Source organism: Agelaius phoeniceus, chromosome 1, assembly GCF_051311805.1.
Source record: "Agelaius phoeniceus isolate bAgePho1 chromosome 1, bAgePho1.hap1, whole genome shotgun sequence".
NCBI classification, from domain to species: Eukaryota; Metazoa; Chordata; class Aves; order Passeriformes; family Icteridae; genus Agelaius; species Agelaius phoeniceus.
Genome location: NC_135265.1, coordinates 3,079,767 through 3,098,868, shown reverse-complemented (window position 1 = coordinate 3,098,868; position 19,102 = coordinate 3,079,767). Strand labels below are relative to the sequence as shown.

General features: G+C 43.1%; 1 protein-coding gene across 1 annotated transcript in view; it reads left to right on the top strand.

Annotated features, from left to right (window-relative positions):
- Positions 1–19,102, top strand: part of VIPR1 (vasoactive intestinal peptide receptor 1) — a 121,473-nt gene that overhangs the window by 87,186 nt on the left and 15,185 nt on the right. Inside the window, exons 7-9 of the mRNA XM_077185988.1 lie at positions 8,225–8,378; positions 11,345–11,405; positions 13,792–13,861. Coding sequence (XP_077042103.1) covers positions 8,225–8,378; positions 11,345–11,405; positions 13,792–13,861 — 285 coding nt within the window. The remainder of the gene's footprint in view (positions 1–8,224; positions 8,379–11,344; positions 11,406–13,791; positions 13,862–19,102) is intronic.

Sequence of the window (19,102 nt, the reverse complement as noted above, 5' to 3'; positions counted from 1 at the left end):
CCAACAGTTTGCTGGAAACAAAGATCAGATTCTACAGATTAAATTCAGGCTGGCGTTTTTTTCTGAGTTCTGCAAGTTTCCCCTTGCTGGAGATTCAGCCAAGGGAGATCACATAATTTATCTTTTCCCTTTTGTATTATTCCAGTAAAACAAAAAAAAAAAATCCAAAGCAAAAATTATTCCTTGCAAAGGAGAGTGGGAGTTCAGCAGTTGAGAATTTGCATGCATATCTCATCTTTTCAGAGTGAAAAATTGGTGGTTTTTTATTTTAATTCCCTCAGGACAAACTGATAACAGCTACAGGCCCCTAAATGAATTTTATTTATGGAAGTTGAAGACAGATACGTTTTCATTTCCAGCAGTGAGGCTACTCAGATCTATGTGGGAGCACCATGATATGCAGGCTGATGGAGAAATGGAACAGTAGAAGGTTTTTTATGCACCTGTGTTAAAGCAAAACAAATGTTAGAGAGTCAGCTGTTTCCTTGGGTGATATCTGATGATCACTGCTACAGTCTAAGGTTTACAGCAAAACAGAGGGGAATGGAAAAATAAAGAACAAAACAAAACAAACAAAAAAAAAACCAAACAAGCCCTAGAGAAAGGTCCTGTAAATCATGCAAAACAACGGAAAGAGGGAAGGAATGGAGGCAGAAGATTAAAAAAAAAACAGGAATGGAGGCAGAAGGAAAAAATCCAGGAATGAAGGAAATAGCCCAGGAATGGAGGCAGAAGGGAATAACCCAGGAATGGAGGCAGAAGGAAATAACCCAGGAATGGAGGCAGAAGGGAATAATCCAGGAATGGAGGCAGAAGGAAATAAAAAAACAGGAATGAAGGCGAAGGGGATAACCCAGGAATGAAGGCAGAAGGAAATAACCCAGGAATGGAGGCAGAAGGGAATAATCCAGGAATTGAGGCAGAAGGAAATAAAACAGGAATGGAGGCAGAAGGGAATAATCCAGGAATTGAGGCAGAAGGAAATAAAACAGGAATGGAGGCAGAAGGGAAAACCCATGAATGAAGGTAGAAGGAAAAAAAAAACAGGAATGAAGGAGGCAGAAGGAAATAAAACAGGAATGAAGGTCAGACTGGCAGAGCTCTGGAGGAGGAATTTTCTTTACTTTAGTGATTCTGTGATCCTGGACACAGCAGTGCCACCATCATGGGCTGGCACCAACACACAAAAAGAGAGAGAAATTGGGAAAAATGAGAGGAAGGGCTTTATTAAAACCCTGATCACTTCTCTTTTTAGTTGCTGCCTTGTGGTTGACTTGGTTTACCACTGCAGGTGTGCTCATGAGTGCCTTTATCCTGTGACTGAAGAGCACAAAACAGCCACAGTTAACTCATTTACCAAAATAATTCTATTTTTACACCTGAACTCAACTCTGAGTCATCTGACACCCAGGTTAGACCAGCCAGAGCTAATCAGCATCTCAGAAACACTCACAAGACAGCTCCCCAAAAATCAAACAGGAATTCCTGAGAGACAAAATAGAAAGGCTGAGTCCTTCAAGACTGACAGTTACATAACCCCTGTTAAAACCAGCAAAGAGAAATTCTTAAATAGCCTCGAGGATCACAGTCATGGGGCTTAAAGTTGCTTCTTGTGTGAGGGAAAGCAGGAAAAAGAGTTTCTTCCTGAATCCTGAATCCAGTGTTGGATTTGAGGAAGCCTGCATGGGAAGTGGGCAAGGCATGAAGAGCAGCCATGTGCACCACATTTTTCATCAGTGTAAAGTGGTACAATTTATTCTAATACAAAATTTACAGGTGCAACTCCATTTATTTTAATACAAAATTCACTGGTGCAACTCCATTTATTTTAATACAAAATTCATTGGTGCAACTCAATTTTTTTTAATACAAAATTTACTGGTGCAACTCCATTTGTTTTAATCACTGCAGGATCTGCCCCTGCCATGCTTTGCACATGAAATAGAGGCTGTATCATGTAATTTCCTTGTAAATCCTCACCTCATCCCTGGAAGTGTCCAAAGCCAGGCTGGACAGAGCTTGGGGCACCCTGGGACAGTGAAAGATGCCATGCCCATGGAAGGGGGTCCACTGGTTGATAGTTAAGGTTTCCAGCCCAAAACATTCTGGGATTCTGTTTCTATAAATGCCTTACCATTTTCAGCTGGCACTGAGGAGGTGAAAGTACAGAGAAAAACCAAGTTTAAACCAGCTTTAAATTAAGCCTTAGGACTTTGGATTGAGCTCTTTCTGCAGAAATAATTCCCTAATGAGGGGTACAATGCTCCATCCAGGTTCAGTAATAGCCCAACCTTTATTGCAGGTAGGCACAGGAAAGAAATAGAAATAGAAATAATAGAAATTATATTATAGAATATAGGGAAATAGAAATAGAAATAGAAATAGAAACTGATCCAAAAGCTTCTTCCTGATGTCTCCATTGCTCCACATTTTGATGGGAGCAGGAAAGCCTTACCTGGCTGAGGCAGGGGGGTGTGCCTGGGTCAGGCTGCGCAGCCCAGCTCATCCATCTGGGAATGGCATTTCTGCTTTATCAAGTGGTAACAAATCCACGAGCCCAGACACAAATCCAGGTTCTAATGGCTTCATAAATTGCCCAGTGACAGCTGACATGAGGCGAGTACTGCAGGGCGTGCTCTCGGGGCAATGATGGGTGCATGAAAATGTAATGGATTGTGACCTGAAGGAAAGCAGGTTAAGATAAATGGAATTAATTAGCTACTGGTAAGGCTTTAGAGTGCTCTTGCATAATGTTTCTGAGGCACCATGGGTGCAGAGCAGGAAGCTAACAGGGAAAATGTGGGTTTGGGAGCTCTTCTTCCTGTGCCTGAGGCAGGCAGTGACCATGAATCCAGTTAAATTGATCTGCCCGTGCTGTTAATAATACATTTTTACACTTAGAGTTGAAGCCTCTGAAAGGTTCATCATCAAGACATAAGATGACTATTCCCATGAAGGTCTTTTATTTTTCATAAGTCCTGATAGATCATAAATTGCTTTCACAGAGACTTTCACACTGGAGTCCATCGTGAGCCCCTTTGCTTCTGTCAAGATGGCATTTTAAGAATTTCTTCAATCACATTTCTTCATTCACAGATATTGTTCCTAATACCCTAAATTTCTGTGTATCTCCCAGGAGGAGCTGCAGAGCCACTCACTAGTGCAGCAATTTATTGTGGGAAGTTCCCTGCTTGTCACAGCCTGTGACAGGGAGGGAGGGAAGGAGTCAAAGGCACCCAATTGATTTAGGAGGAATTTTCTCGTTCGAGTTTTTGAAGACAATTCACCTTGATTATCAAACATAAACTTTGTGGGGCTTTTTTTAGAGCCCACCTGTTTGAACCTGGTCTACAACTGCAATTAAGCTGAGGGAAGAAATTAAAGTGATGGCTTTTTGCCAGGCAGTCTGGCTTGTTTGTTTTTAATTTGCTTTTTTGCTGTTGTTACACAACAGGTTGGGTGTGCTAAGCCTGAGTTAGCCTAAGTTAGTTTCTTTCTCTTTCTCTTTTTCTCTATTATTTTTCTTTCTCCTTTTCCTTCTCTTTCTCTTTTTCTCTATTATTTTTCTTTCTCTTTTTCTTTCTCCTTTTCCTTCTCTTTCTCTTTTTCTCTATTATTTTTCTTTCTCTTTTTCTTTCTCCTTTTCCTTCTCTTTCTCTTTTTCTCTATTATTTTTCTTTCTCTTTTTCTTTCTCCTTTTCCTTCTCTTTCTCTTTTTCTCTATTATTTTTCTTTTTCTTTTTCTTTCTCCTTTTCCTTCTCTTTCTCTTTTTCTCTATTATTTTTCTTTCTCTTTTTCTTTCTCCTTTTCCTTCTCTTTCTCTTTTTCTCTATTTTTCTTTCTCTTTCTCTTTTTCTTTCTCTTTCTCTTTTTCCTTTCTCTTTCTCTCTCTCCTGGGGACACGTTTTAGTGGTGGCCTTGTCAGTGCTGGATTTACACACATGGAAAGGGAGGGATTTTCATGGGAAAAGCAACTGGTACATCCTTGATGCAGCTCTAAGGAGAGGAACAAGAGAGGAGCCAGAAAACCAAGGGAAAAACCATCTCACTGCCACATCTGCTGTGGACATGAGCAGAGCAAGATCCCTGAGGAAAGACAAGGAAATAATCTGTAAATGAGCCTGTGGGAGAAGAGAGAGTAGCAAAAGCAGTGATGTAATTCAGCTTTTTCTCTTGAAAATGTCTGATCTAAAAATAGCCCATGTTAGTCTTTCAACAGTGACACATCGTGAGGTCTGCTCTTTATGGAAAAAAAATAAATTCTAGAGATGTAAAGGCTCATCTCTGCCCTGTGCCTGTCATCTAAAGGGTAAGATATCTTACATAAAAGAGGATTTTATTCCCCAGCATTAAACCAGCCTCTCTGAGGCTGAATTTTATCAGTCAGGAAGGTGGAGACCCATTACCAAGGGCTGCATGGAATAAGGTCTCCCAAAAGCCAGGAAGGGCTGTTTTCCAAATGTGCCACTGTCAAAGAGGATCAACTGGATCATCAGCAATCAAACTGCACCTCTTTTAAACTTACCCACTTTAGGCAGCACTAGCAAGCCCAGGCAGTGGAAAAATGTCATTATTTAATTTTAAGGACAGGACAGTGCATCCAGCTCTGTTCCAATGCCACAGGGGATCCCTGGCTGCAAGACATTACTGCCATGCACTCAAAATGCTGCACAAAAAGGTCTTTTCTCCAGGTAAAACCAAAAATTCCAAGAGTGATAGGAACTGCTCAAATAAGCCAATATCCCTCAGCAAGGAGAAAAGAATTTATCTGCTACCCAGGAAGAGAAAAAGTTGCCAAAACCCAGCTGCTGCCCATGTGCATGGAGAAATAAAACCATAAAATAAATTAATTTAATTATAGAATTATTAAGGTTGGACAGACCTAGAGGATGATCAGATCCGGCTGCTAACCATGATCCACCTCAGCTTTGTGACAAGCCACCACCCCTTTAAGGGAGGGATTAGGGTCAGAGACTGCCACAAAATTGATGTTTGCCAGTGCTGGGAGAAGAGGGGATGGATTTGGATCTGCAATTTCTGCTGCCACAGGCCTGAGTTCAGCACAGCTTTCTCTCTATACAGCAATAGCTCTGCAAAGTCAGGCTGGAAATCCCTTCCTGAGGGATTTCCTTTCCTTTTCTGCCAGGCAAGGCAGAAACCACGTGCACTGTTTGTGAGCAGCCTTCCCTTGTCCTGTGAAGCCTTGCAGCCCTTGTGCTGTGCTCCTGCCTCTGCCACGAGTTCAGTGCAACCATCCAGAAGTGATCTCCTGGTGCACAATCCCCAAAGGAAATCTTTGTTTTACAGGCAGGTGGTTGAGATGCATCAGATCTGTCCCCTCAAACCTCAGGTTTTGTGTGCTTGAAATGGCTCTTGAAGTACTAAAAAGTCTTTTTTCCCAGCCCCACTACCAAGGTTCTTTGGCTTTGCTTTTCAAGGTTGTTTAGTTTCTCTTATTTATGACATTCTTTCTCTGACCTGCTGAGATCTGTCCAGCAGTTCAATTCATGGCACACTGACCGCCCTTGGGGTGGTGTTGGCTTTTTATACTAAAAACTACGTGTACTTTATTTACAATAATTTTCCAATATCTATCACCTATGTTAGACAGTCTGTCTCTACCCTAAACCAATCCAGAAGTGTCACCATCACAGCAGAAGATGGAGGACAAGAAGAAGAAGAAGGACAGGACACACCCAGATCCCTCCATCTTGCCTCTTGAACCCCCATTCTAAATCCCCAAAATTCTACATTTTCACCCTGTGATAAATTCACTGTCATTCTACTCAAACTCTTGTGGCTTTTAAATCCTCACACAACTTTGGTAATTGTTTCCATGGACTAAAATCAAAGGCACAGGTGGTTTTGACTCCATGCCAAGGTCTCTGAGCCCCTGCCAGGGTCTCGAGTCCTCCAGGGCAGCCAGAACAATGTCCTGGGCTCTGACAGTGTCTCACCTGGGAGCTGCTGAATTAGGGCCAAACACCCACAAAGGGAAACCATGAAGGAATTCACTCACACACAGATCCCTGCAAACACACCAAGGAGGCTTTGGGGAAAAGGAAGGAGGGGTGGCAGTGTCACACAGCCACATGCACACAAAATCAGGGAGAAACCAAAGCTGTGGTGATGTATTGTATTTGCTGGGATCCCCGACAAAGGGAGGAATGATAAATCTAACTCCATGTGCTCAGAAGGCTAATTTATTATTTCATGATACTGTATTATATTAAAGAATACTATACTAAACTATACTAAAGAATACAGCAAGGATACTTACAGAAGGCTAAAAAGATAATAATGAAAACTCCTGACTCTCTCCAGAGTCCTGACACAGCTTGGCCCTGATTGGCCAAAGAGTGAAAACAACTCACAGCAGAATCCAATGAAACAATCACCTGTGGGTAAACAATCTCCAAACACATTCCACATGAGCACAACACAGGAGAAGCAAATGAGATAAGAATTGTTTTCCTTTTTCTCTGAGGCTTTTCAGCTTCCCAGGAGAAAAATCCTGGGTGAAGGGGTTTTCCAAAAAATGTGAATGGCAAGGTGATGCCATTGGGATGAGGCTGCTGCATCCCCACCTTTGACAGCCCAGCCCTGTGCCACCTTCCCTCCTTCAGGCAGCCCCTGAAGTCACATACAGAATATTCTGAGTTGGGAAGGAGTTCACCTCCCAGGTGGTTACCAGGAGCCCAGCAGGGTCCCCAGGGTCACACACTGATGGGTCTGGGGGTGAGGGTGGGGACAGTTCCTCCCAAAACACATGGCATTGAAAAAAACTCTTCCCACACTTCTCCTTTTAACCTTTAACCTTTCTCCTTTTAACCTTTAACCTCCTTTTAACAGTGTTTTGTAGCAACTGCTTTCAGCAGGAGAGGAGTAGAGGGAGAAATGAGGTCTTGTCACTGGTGCTCTAAATTAATATTGTTGCTCTAAATCAAACATTCTACACGTGCGGGACACCAGGGAAGTGCCACCAACCAGGGAGTGAGAGCAAACTCTTGCCCCAGAAAATGCAGGGTGTCACCCACTGAAAGCAGCAGGGCAATTGCTGAGCCAACACCTGGAGGGTGTGTAATGATGCAGTGGGTGCCAAGTGTCAGAAATTTCCCTTGAGTGTCAGAAATTTCCATTTGTATTTATTTCTTTGCTAAGGGAACTGTTCCCATTACCTGAGCTGCAGTGAAATCTCCACACAGCAAGTTACTGTGTTTAATTATTCATTTCCTGAAGGTAAACAATTCACCTTCCCTTTTCAAATCTCTCCCCTTCCACAGCAATAAAATCTCTGCATGGTTTTGTGTGCTTTCCCTGCTTCTCCTGCCTATATTTTATTTTATTTTATTTTATTTTATTTTATTTTATTTTATTTTATTTTATTTTCCTTTATTTTAAAAATGCATATCCCAGTCCTTCTTCTCCTAGAGAGGAGCAACTTCTTGTAGACTTTTCACCATAGAATTCATTCCATAAGGAGTTCAGGTGCTGCACAAAGCAACCCCAAAGATACACCCAGAGCAAGGGTTACTGGTAATTTGGTGGAAATTTCTTTCCTGTGGGAATGTGCTGTAGTTCCTAACACAGGGCACCACTGTGTGGATTTGTGGATTTTTGGGTTTTTTTTTTGTTTGGTTGGTTTTTTTTTCTTTGTTAAGGTTGGGATTAAATGTGTGAGATGATATTTCTTGTTTGGACTCAGATGTTTATTAGTTCTTATTTACATTACAGTCTAATAAAGTGTGAGTTTAATAGTAATTCTTTCTAATGAGTTAAAAATGGAGCTGTATCTTTTTTTATAAGGTTTTTTTAAGTATAAACTGTCTAATTAAGAAATGACACAAGTTATTTTTGCTTTTAACTTAATAACTAACTACTCATGGTCTGTAATGCAGATTTTTTTATCTAATTGCACAATATTACTTATACTCATGAAGAAGAAGGTGAAGAAGGACCAGCTTCTGCTTTAAAACCTCCATCTTGTTTTATATATATATTACTGCATTCTAAAACCTACACCTCTAAGTTTTCCACCCTGTGATATCACACACTTCTATTCAAACTCCACACCCACAATCCCAGTTCTGTCATTCCATTTTGGAAGCTTCTCCACAGCCTCAGGTCAAATGCAGTGTTCTCTTGGGGGTCAGCACAGAAAGTCTGAAATTCTCAGTAACCAGGGTTCCAACAGTTCACCACTGCTCATTTCTTTTCTTCCAGGTGGGCTGCAAGGCCATGATGGTTTTCTTCCAGTACTGTGTCATGGCCAACTTCTTCTGGCTGCTGGTGGAGGGGTTGTACCTTCACACCCTGCTGGTCATCTCCTTCTTCTCGGAGAGGAAATACTTCTGGTGGTACATCCTGATCGGCTGGGGTACGCTCCAGGACGAGATCCTGACTGGTGATTTTAGCAGGAATTTAGCACAGATACCTGGGCACTCAGGTGGGGCAGAGATGTTGTCCTGGTTTAGGGCAAATTTGGGAGAAAACCTCCAAAAGGGGGCCCCTCCAGAAAGCAAACCCACATGGCCCCTCTCCCCAACTGGTTTGGGAAGGATTCCTCAGGGAGAAGTGGAAAGAACCTGTTTATTTAACAGGCAAAGCACCCCCCAGCACACAAAATGAACAATTCCAAGTGACAACACCCTTTCTTCACTCTGAAAAAAGATGACAAATTCAGAAAGTCTCTCTTGGGAGTGGTTACTCTGTTCTCAGTCCCTCCTGTGCTGGGGCAGCTGCTGCAGCCACAAGGTGCAAACTCTTGGTGTTCCCAGGTCCCAGTCCAGAGCAGGCTCAAGTGGTTCCAAGAATGGGAAATAAAAACAGTCCAGGGAAAATTCAGACTGCCTAGCTAAACTAACTAATGAGTAGAAGCACAAGCAGGAGCAAGAGCAAAGCAAAAGGAAGAACAAAAAAACCAAAAGCAGCACCATGTACTGCCCTGTCTCTGTGTCCTGCCAGCCATGGGGGAGCGGCTGATAACAAAACCAAAACAAAACTTTCACCCTTCAGAGCCAGTCTTGAAGGCACAGAATATAATATCCAGCATAAACAGAACACACACATGGAGATACAAGCATCATAATGTCACCCTAGGACAGATGTTGTAGACAGCACCCAGCCCCCCTAAGTCCCGAGAAGGATTTGGGGTGGTTGGTGGATGAGAGGCTGGACACGAGTTCAAAATGTGCCCAAAAACCCAACTGAGTCCTGGGCTGCATCAAAAGAATCGTGGCCAGCAGGCTGAGGGAGGTGATTCTGTCCCTCTGCTCTCCTCATCTGAGATCCACCTGCAGAGATGCAGCCAGCCATGGGGTTTCCCAAAATAAAAAGGTTGTAGAGCAACTGGAGCAACTCCAGAGGAGGTCATGGAGCTGCTCCAGGGCTGGGGCCAGGCTGGGAATGTTCACCTGGAGAAGGGAAAGATCCAGAGAGAGCTCAGAGCCCCTTCCAGAGCCTCAAGGGGCTCCAGGAGAGCTGGAGAGGAGCTTGGGACAAGGGATGGAGGGACAGGACACAGGGAATGGCTTCAAACTGACAGAGAGTAGATTTAGATTGGATATTGGGAAGGAATTCCTTGATCCTGACTGGAATCCTGAATTTGGTATCATACATTGACCTTAAATTGTAAGGATGGATCCCAGCAAAGCAGAGCTCCTGGACTGACCCAGACACTGAATTCAGGCCAGCCAGCTGCCCTGAGATCATCCCATCACCTGTGTGCTAGTGCTGATAACCTTCTGCTCACTGCATTGGTGATTTCTCCAGCCTTAGTGCAAATCCAGTCTCAAACACATCAAATAAAATTAAATTAATATAATATAATGAAAATTAAAAAATATTTTTAAAAAAGCGAAGCAAAATAAAATTAGAAAAATGGTAAGGAAGAGAGAATTGAGCTCTTCACAAAATAACTCACAGCTGAATTGCTGACTTATGCAAATTAATCCTACCAGATCAACTTCTTTTATTTCTCCAAAAAGGAAACAGATTTTTTTTCCCCTTTCATGCCATTTAGTTGAAGATTTATGTTTAAGTAAGCTAATAACTTTCTACTACCTGCTCTCAATGGCTGAAACTGAGAAATAATAAGAGCAGGGAAGAATCTTGAGGAGAAAAAGTAAAATAAAACTGAGCCATGTCCAGGGACATGCCAGGACTCAGGACTTTCTCAATTATCCATGGGTAATGGAGTAACTTCCATTAAAAGTGGCAGGAGCTACACTCAGCTTCACACTGCAAAGCAGAGATGCTTCTCCATGCTCTGGGCAGAAGGAGGGATGATGGGAGCAGGTCTCATTTCAGTTCCTCAGGTCAGACCTTTGTTAAATTCACCTTGTGCTCCAGATATGCTTTATTTCAGCACTGGAGAGCTGGCAGGTTTTAAAGAAAAATGCATGGAGGTAATGATTTAAATCAAAGGAAATTTCTTGCACTCCCAATGTGTCCTGAGGTTGCTTGGGTGCAGAGGGGCAATTCTAGAACATGGCAAGTGCTTGAGGGATATTTTGGCCTTTCAGTCATCCATCATTTGCAAGAGCATCAGGGATGGATCTGGAATGGATTACACATGAATTAATAATTTGGATGCACTAATTACATTAATTTTTACTGGGTTTAGTACCATTGCACTTGGAAATCACTGGTAATAAAATGTACACAATCTGTGAGGAACACAGAGCAAAGAGACATGTCCTTCCTGGAGTATTTCCAACCTAAACCCAGTCAAAGATAAGAGAGAGAAAAGAGCCAGCACAAGGATGGGACAAAACCACCCAAACGTGGCAGATATGGAGTGAAGAGCAGAGGCAGCTTCACCTGTGAATTTGGCACTCCAGGTTCCCTTACAGGGCAAAAGGGTCCAGGGATGTTTCATTTTTATTGTTCTAAATCAAACATTTAACATAGCTGGATGCCCTGTGTGTGAGAAACACACAATTCTGCCCCTTAATGCTGAGGAGAGCCTGTGGTGACCTCCTTAGGTACAGGTGTCCACACTGTAGGTGGCTCAAGTGACCCCTATTCCTTGCATTTCACCCCTGGCAGGTTTTTCCAGGCACTTCAAGGGGAATTTCAGCGTGCTGGGAGCAGTTCCAGAGAGCTGATCTTGCATGGCCACAGGGAGGGAAAGGCAACGTTGCCAGTTTGGCATGTGAGGGTTGAAAATGTGAAGTATTTCCCCACCCCTGAGGGAAAGCATCCCCTCAGTCACTCAGGAGAGGTGGGGAGCGAGGGAGAACAGCCCTGAGAAATGAGGCAGATTTTAAATAATCTGGCAATGAAATCAGGGAACCATTTGATCATGGTTTCTGACAGCAACACCATCTCTTCTCTCCTCAGGTGCCCCCTCCGTGTTCATCACTGCCTGGACAATTGTCAGGATTTACTTTTTTGATGTTGGGTAAGCCTGTGCACTCAGTTATAATTCCTCTATAAGGAAATTATATCAGGTGTATTTTCCTTATATCAGTTATATTTTCCTTATATCAGTTATATTTTCCTTTATAAATCCTTTTTATGGCCAAGGAAAGGCCTGCAGCCTTAGCAACCCAAAAGCTAGCAGCAATGGCACCTCTCTCCTGCCACCAGGAACCAGGAAACGCTCCAAGGTCTCCCTGAAAAATCATTTGAAGTCAATCCCTCCCCCTCTTTACTTCCCAGTGCCTTGGTCAGGATATCTGCAGGGAATTTGTGAGCAGATCCTGATGGCTGCATTTGGCCCTGTGCTCAGAACAGAGCTTTGCACCCTGCAGAATTGACCCTAAACATGCAGCAGGGAAATTATAAACACACCCAATTCTCTCCGAAAGGAAAAGGCTAAAAATTCTTTTTTTTTTTTCTTTTTTCTCAAGCAGATTTTAGGATCTATTCTTCATCTCTTTTAACCTAGCAGCAGCCTTTGATATTTTGTATAAGAAGCAGATAGAATGCAGCCAAGAAAATGAGGCAGACACCAGAGTTATCCAAGGATATGTGCAAGTAAAGAGGATTTGATCCTGAAATGCTCATTCTTGCTTTTATTCAAGCAGTCAGACTGCAGTAATTGGAAAGGGGTTTATAGGAAAACACCCCGGAGAGAGGCAGAAACAAGTGCTTATTCTGTCCTCAGTGTGCATTCCCTCACTTCTTGCATTTGCATCCTGGAGTTAAATCCATTTTCTCCCATGCATTCTTCCCCTCCAAATGTGTCCTGATTTGCCCCTTTTTCACTACAAGAAGAAGCTCAGATTTCTCACTGCATTTTTGATTTATAGTCACGCCAGCACATTTCCTGAGGGCAACTCACTTCCTTTATGGTTTCACTCTATCTGCATAAAACTGACCTTATTTACTCTGTTAATAAATAGCCTCTACAATGAGTCAGAGACAGGAGCATTTAACCATTCTGGAAGCCAGTTTTTCTTACTATATATTCCCACTAAGCTCCAAAAATTCTTAACAAAAATACAGAATTCTTTGCATTTTCTGGGGACTTTAAAGCCCTACATTTTTGTGCTGAGTAAAACAGAGCAGGAATTTACAGAATATTTTAATACCTAACACAGATTTATTTTTTTTTCATTACCTGCAGAGAAAAATTACAGGAAATTAATCCAGATTAAATAAACCCTAATTAGGTAAGATTGGTTAAATAACACTAAGACTTTATTTAAAAATTCTAACTCCAAGTGCAAGTGACCTTCATTCAGGCTGTCTCAATTTATTTCAAAAATGAAGTGCACTAGACAAAATTAGGGCTACTTTAATTCTAAATGAAAGGGCAGCACACACCTAACTGGAAGCATTTGGATGTGAGAAATTTGCTCCATCTCCCTGTAGAGTTAGGGCAGATTTAGTCAGTGTAGTCCACAGAGTGCAATTTTTATCACCCTAAAGTTGATGCTTAAAATAGGTCTCAGGAACTGTGCCCTAAAAGTTCCTCTCTTCATCTCCTACTGCCTTCACGGCCAACATTTGGAATTAGAGGAGCTGAATCTGGGTGAAATCGTCTGCAGCAGGCTCCACTAATCTATTCTTACATGAAAGCAGCCCAATTTCCATGAATGCTTTCCTAAAAAATGCACCTTCTGTCACCTGGCTGTGCAGATAAAGGTGTCCCAAGCAATATCAGTCATTTCCACACCAGTCCTTTCCTTCTTTTCCTCCTTGGCTTTAAAATGCAGTCCCAGGTGAGGGGTGGTGTGTGCAGACAGCTCTGGCTTCAGGATGAAATAAATCCCACCCTGGACCCTTTTTAACTTTTCTAACTCCATCCACAGCCCAGCTGCAACTTGCTGCATTTATGGGACTAACCCCACCATGGGCTGGTATTTTTTTCAGAAGGATGTGATGGGTTTTGGGTTTTTTTCTGTTGGTGCCAATTGCCCTGTGCTTATCAAACCCCCTCCATCCAGCATGGTGGAGAGCACTGGAGCCCTGGTGGATCTTTTCATAGATTTTGATAGATTTTCATGGTTTCCATAGAATTTCCCTGCAGCAGAGCTCAGTGTCAGAGAAATTAAGAAAAATCACCATCCTTCCCCACATTCACCCTGCCTAACATCCTCCAGCCCATTCCGTGGCCAAGGGGAAAAAAATTGACATTACATCTGGGATATTTGGTACCTACCAGTGCTCACAGCCAATGTAAAGCAAGTTTTGGCCATTCCCAGTCCATACACATGAGGTTTAGTTCTCTTCATACAACCCAACCTAGCAAACCTGAGCTTTTAGGGAAAACTGAGAAAGTTACAGACCTGCTTGCTTGCTGTGCTTGATGCTTTAAGTCTGGCTTTGTTTCTTTTTAGGTGCTGGGAGGAAATAGTGGAATCCCCATTCTGGTGGATCATTAAAACTCCTATTTTGGTGTCTATTTTGGTAAAGTATCAGCACATTCTGCTGGCTGCAAAGCCATCTTTAGTTCTAACTGGGGAGGGGTGAAGGGGTGTTGAGAAATGTCCTGTGAATGTCCATGGAAAATGCACTGCCAGGTAAAATCCCACTGTACATTGAACATTTGCTTTAAGATGAGGAAACTCCTCCTGTAGATAAGCACCCTCACCTGCAGCATTGACCACAGGAGGAATTTCAGTGACCAGGCCACCAGGGTGGAGCTGGCTTGATGTAGCTTTGACCACCTCCATCTCCTTGGTGGGGTGGCCATGGGAGATGGAGGAATGGGGTTGGACATCCAGGAAAGGCTCATTTTGCCCCAGGAATCAGTGAATCCCATCAGATGACCCATTCTAGGAGGGGCTTTGTTTCTCTGAGCTGACCAGGATGACTTGTTCAGGTGTAGAAGTCAACACTACAAATTAACATAAGTCCTACCATGAATTTCCACTTAGATAAAAAGGGAGTAGATGAATTCCCTCAGGAATTTGCCTCTTTCAAGCAGTACAGAGTTGCATTCCAGCTGTGTATTTTTGGAGTAAGTTCTGGAGAAGTTTGGCTAATTTCCAGAAAAATCAACAGAAGTGTTTTATTTTAATTCTCTGGATATGATCAATCCTGACCATAGAAACCAGGACACTTCTCAAGAACTCTGGGTCCTTCCATCCTTGCTGAACATTGCTCTGTTGGGCATGGATCCAAGCCTTAAGATCAAATGGACTGAAGTTAAACTTAGTTTTGAGTTTTCTTAAATGAAGTCAACGACGTGGCAAGGGAAGCAAAAAGAAAAAATTGCAACAGAAATCAAATCAAATATATGTCTTTTAAACAGAACTTTTTCCTTAGACATACTTCTTATTCCATGTACATCATGACTTTTACAAGAAGATTTTTTTTTTCCTGTGGCATTTATCATGCAGGGATTCCAGACTGAAAGTTTCAATAATGACATCTTGCTCTGTTTACCTCCCTGGAAAGAAATATAGTACTTAGATGACACATCTCCAAATATTTATATCGTCCTGGGAAGCTATAGATAGCATTTTCCCTTTCCTGGGATAAGCTTTCAGTCAAAAAACACACCCTTTTATTCTCCTCAGATCAATGGGTCTGTATTTTCTTTTGGCCAATAAATCTTTTCCTCATTGCCAAGCAGAATTTACCCAGCAGTTCCTGATTTTCCCTCAGCAGATATCCTCTAAATCTGTCCTAAAGGAAGGGCATGATAGCCACTGGCTGATGAACAGCAGCTTTCTCCAGGGGGTAATGCAGCATTTCCTCCAAATCCGTGGGAATACAGCTGATATTTCAGTGTAAGGAAGAAATACATCTACAAGATCTATAAGATGTTTAAGTACATGAGATACATCTTGTGTACAAGGAAAAAACACATATACAAGATCTATAAGATGTTTAAGGTGCATGAGATATATCTGGTGTACAAGGAAAAAACACATATACAAGATCTTATAGATCTTTAAGGTACATGAGATATATCTTGTGCACAAGATGTTAAGCACTGGGAACACATTGATTTTCTTCGATTACACTCTAGGGATAAAAAATAATCTAAACAACTGCTCCAATATCCTGATTCTTGTATCTTTTACCATGGAATTTCAAGGTTATACAAGCCCATCTATGACACTCCACTCCATGTTTGTTCTTGACCTCTCCAAGCCAACACAGTCAGAATTTAATTGCTCCATTCTTGCCTTCCTTGCAGCAGCTTGTGTGTTATCAATGATCATTAGTGTAGTTGATCTAGATAATGCTGGTTTGGGACTAACAAATTTCACTTCCCACCAAATCAGACACACAAACCATTTTTTAAGGAAATAAATACAAACAGAAACTATGATAAATTGCTCAAAATAGGTAAGAAGTGATTAAGCAATGCATCATAACCAAGAAATGCAATGGATATCCAATCAGTCATAGGCTTTGAAAAAAGAGTGTCTACTTGAGAGATGGGCTTCAGTCTGTTTTATTCATCTATTGTTGTGATAAGTGTAGGAATTGCTGGAAGAAATCATATCATCTGCTTTTGCAGGGAATCAGATTGGCTGGTTTAACACAATCCCTTCCAGCTGCTGAGCCTCTAAAAACTAGAATCATTTGCACATTCACTGACCATGAAAGGATAAAGAAAGGGGTTGTGTGCCAAACTAAAGCTGAACTAAGTCCCCAGAAATCTGTCATTGCTTTTCTGTTGTCTGTGTTGCATGATTAACAGGATGACTCAACAGAGAGGACCTTGAAAGAAGCAGATTTGCATTCAACTCAGGCCATCAGGACATTCCCATTCCTAGCTCTACACCTTTGCTAATAAATAAGGTTCACATTGCTTGAGTACATTGGTAGAGCACTGTGAGATTCTGGGGTGAAAAGAACCACCTAAAATCTGGCTATCAGCCAGACTGCTCTGGTCTAACATCCCAGGAGGGAGCATTCCCTGCTGCCTTGGTGAGGTCTGTCCCTTGCTGCACAAGAGAGAACATGGCCAACATGATGCCTTGGAGTGGCTACCTGAAACAAAGGCTAGACAAGATTAAGAGAATAAAAGTGGGTATTTATTAAATGCCTTCAAAAGGTTCACCTTGGGCAGTCAGAAACCTCTGAGAAGGGCTACACCCAGGATGGACAAGGGTCATGAGTTTTTCATACAGTTACAAGTTTGGTCCATTTACATACCAGGGGTTATATATATGATGGGGTTTTACATATAAGGGGTTATATATGTGATGCCTTAAGCAGCTGGAACAGAGGCTAGACAGAGTTAAGGGGAATAAAGAGGATATTTACTGAAGAGCCTTCAAAGGCCACACCCTGGCAATACTGGAGCCACAGTCATGGCTAATGGAAGCAAAAGAGGGCTTGGTCACAAGAACTCATATTTTTGTACATCCTTCTCCATTTGCATATTGGAGTTAATTGTCCAACCAGAGCTCCAGCCCATGCAGTCCCATCCTCCTCTTCTTTCTCTCTCCAACCCACGGTGTTTGTGCTCTTGGGGCTGAGATTTGGGTCATTTGTCCTTGGTGCCCAGCTAGAGAAGGAATTGTTTTGTCTCCCTGCTCTGTGCAGTGAGCTCAGCATCCCCTAATATGAAACCCAGACCCACACACTAAAGCAGCACAGAACCTGAAAAAAAAAAATCTAAAACCAAAGCATCAAATCCTCCAATTATAGCTTCAGGTAATGAAGTCATATACCCCAGTCTGCTCACTTTTGTTTACACTTTTCAGGGCCTGAGACAGTCAGGTGTCCTTGAGTTTCAGACCCAGAGAGGAATTGTTTTATCTGAATAAAACAGGAGAACAGCAGCTGACAGGTTGTGGAGTTTTAGAGCTATACCCTAAAGCAGTACAGGATCTGAAAAAACGTAAAAGCTAAAATCCTACGGCATCGAATAGGATTGAGCAGAGGCCCACTGGAGTGGATCCTGCCCAGCCACAGCACTGAGACTTTCTCTCTGGTGATGGTGAATTATTCATTTCATCTGCCTCGAGAGATTCTCACGTTTATGAAAGGAAACGCCAGTTTTTGACAGGGTTTGGTTTGGTTTGGTTTGGTTTGGTTTGGTTTGGTTTGGTTTGGTTTGGTTTGGTTTGGTTTGCCTGGCTCACCACGCTCAGCAGCTGGCCTCATGTCACTGCCTTAAATCGGCCTTTGCTTCAGGGTGTCCCCAGCAGGCTGCAGGGTCCCAGATAGCACAGTCCTATTCGGGACAGACTTTCCAAGCTCCCAGGCAGTTCTCAGCCACAGGCAACCTTAGCAAGCTGTCCTGGTTTAGGGCAAATTTGGGAGAGAATCTGCAAAGGGGGGCCCCTCCAGAAAGCTAATCCACAGGGCCCCTCTCCCCAGCAGTTTGGGAAGGATTCCTCAGGGAGAAGTGGAAAGAACCTGCTTATTTAACAGGCAAAGCACCCCCCAGCACACAAAATGAACAATAGCAGATGACACCACTCTTTCATTGCTCTGAAAAAGATGACAAATTCAGAAAGTCTCTCTTGGGGGTGGTCGCTCTGTTCTCAGTCCCTCCTGTGCTGGGGCAGCTGCTGCAGCCATAAGGTGCAAACTCTCGGTGTTCCCAGGTCCCAGTCCAGAGCAGGTTCAAGTTGGTTCCAAAAAGGAAAGGAGAAACAGTCCAGGAAGAAATTTGGACTGTTTAGCTAAACTAGCTAATGAGCAGAAGCAAGAGCAAGAAGAAGCAAAGCAGAAGCAAGAGCAAGAGCAAAGCAAAAAAGCAAAAACCAAAAGCAGCATCATGTACTGCCCTGTGTGTCCTGCCAGCCGTGGGGGAACAGGCTGATAAGAAACCAAAACAAAACTTTCACTCTTCAGAGCCAGCCTTGAAGGCACAGAACATAATATCCAGCATAAACAGAACACACAAATGGGGATACAAGCATCAAAACGTCACCCTAGGACACAAGCTGAAGTGAGATCAGCTCTTTAGTGATTGTCAGCTCATTGTGATTTCAGCCCTTCAGCTTGCTAGGTGCCTAGGCAGGCAGATGCAAGGAGAGAGAGGAGAAGGCCATTTGGAGTTCCAATTCTGAGAAGGGTTCCAGTGACAGCTCTTCTGCCAGAACCGGGCTAAACCAGCCCTTTATATAGGATACAGGGGGATCAGAAATGGTCCAATGGCAAGGGTTAAAGGAAAGGGACCTACAGGGTTACAGAGAGATAAAAAACAGGGGTTCCAAAAGGCAGGAAGGGGTCTTTCTAGACAATTCACCATGACTTGGCATTTCCTATCTTCAGGCTTCTGCACGCTACGGGCCCCTTGCAGACCCAGGGCCTGCTACACCGCCTGGCGAGTGACCTACAGGGTTACAGAGAGATAAAAAACAGGGGTTCCAAAAGGCAGAAAAGGGGTGTTTCTAGCCCATTCACCATGACTTGGCATTTCCTGTCTTCAGGCCTCTGCACGCCACGGGGCCCTTGCAGACCCAGGGCCTGCTACACCGCCTGGCGAGCCGCCGGGCGCCACGTGCGGCTCCTCCCGCGCGCGCTCCAGGACGTCGTGCAAAGCTGTGCTCTATGGGCTTGACATCATCATACTTGGGATGTATGACACGAAGTCCCAAGCAGGCTGATGTCAGGCCCAAGATGCCATCATCCTGTGTCGGTTTTCCATGTGCTCCCCCGAGAAGGGGCTCTCTCTGCTCATGGCTTGTTAAACGGCAGCTCCCTCCATGGCAAAAACCATTCCAGTGA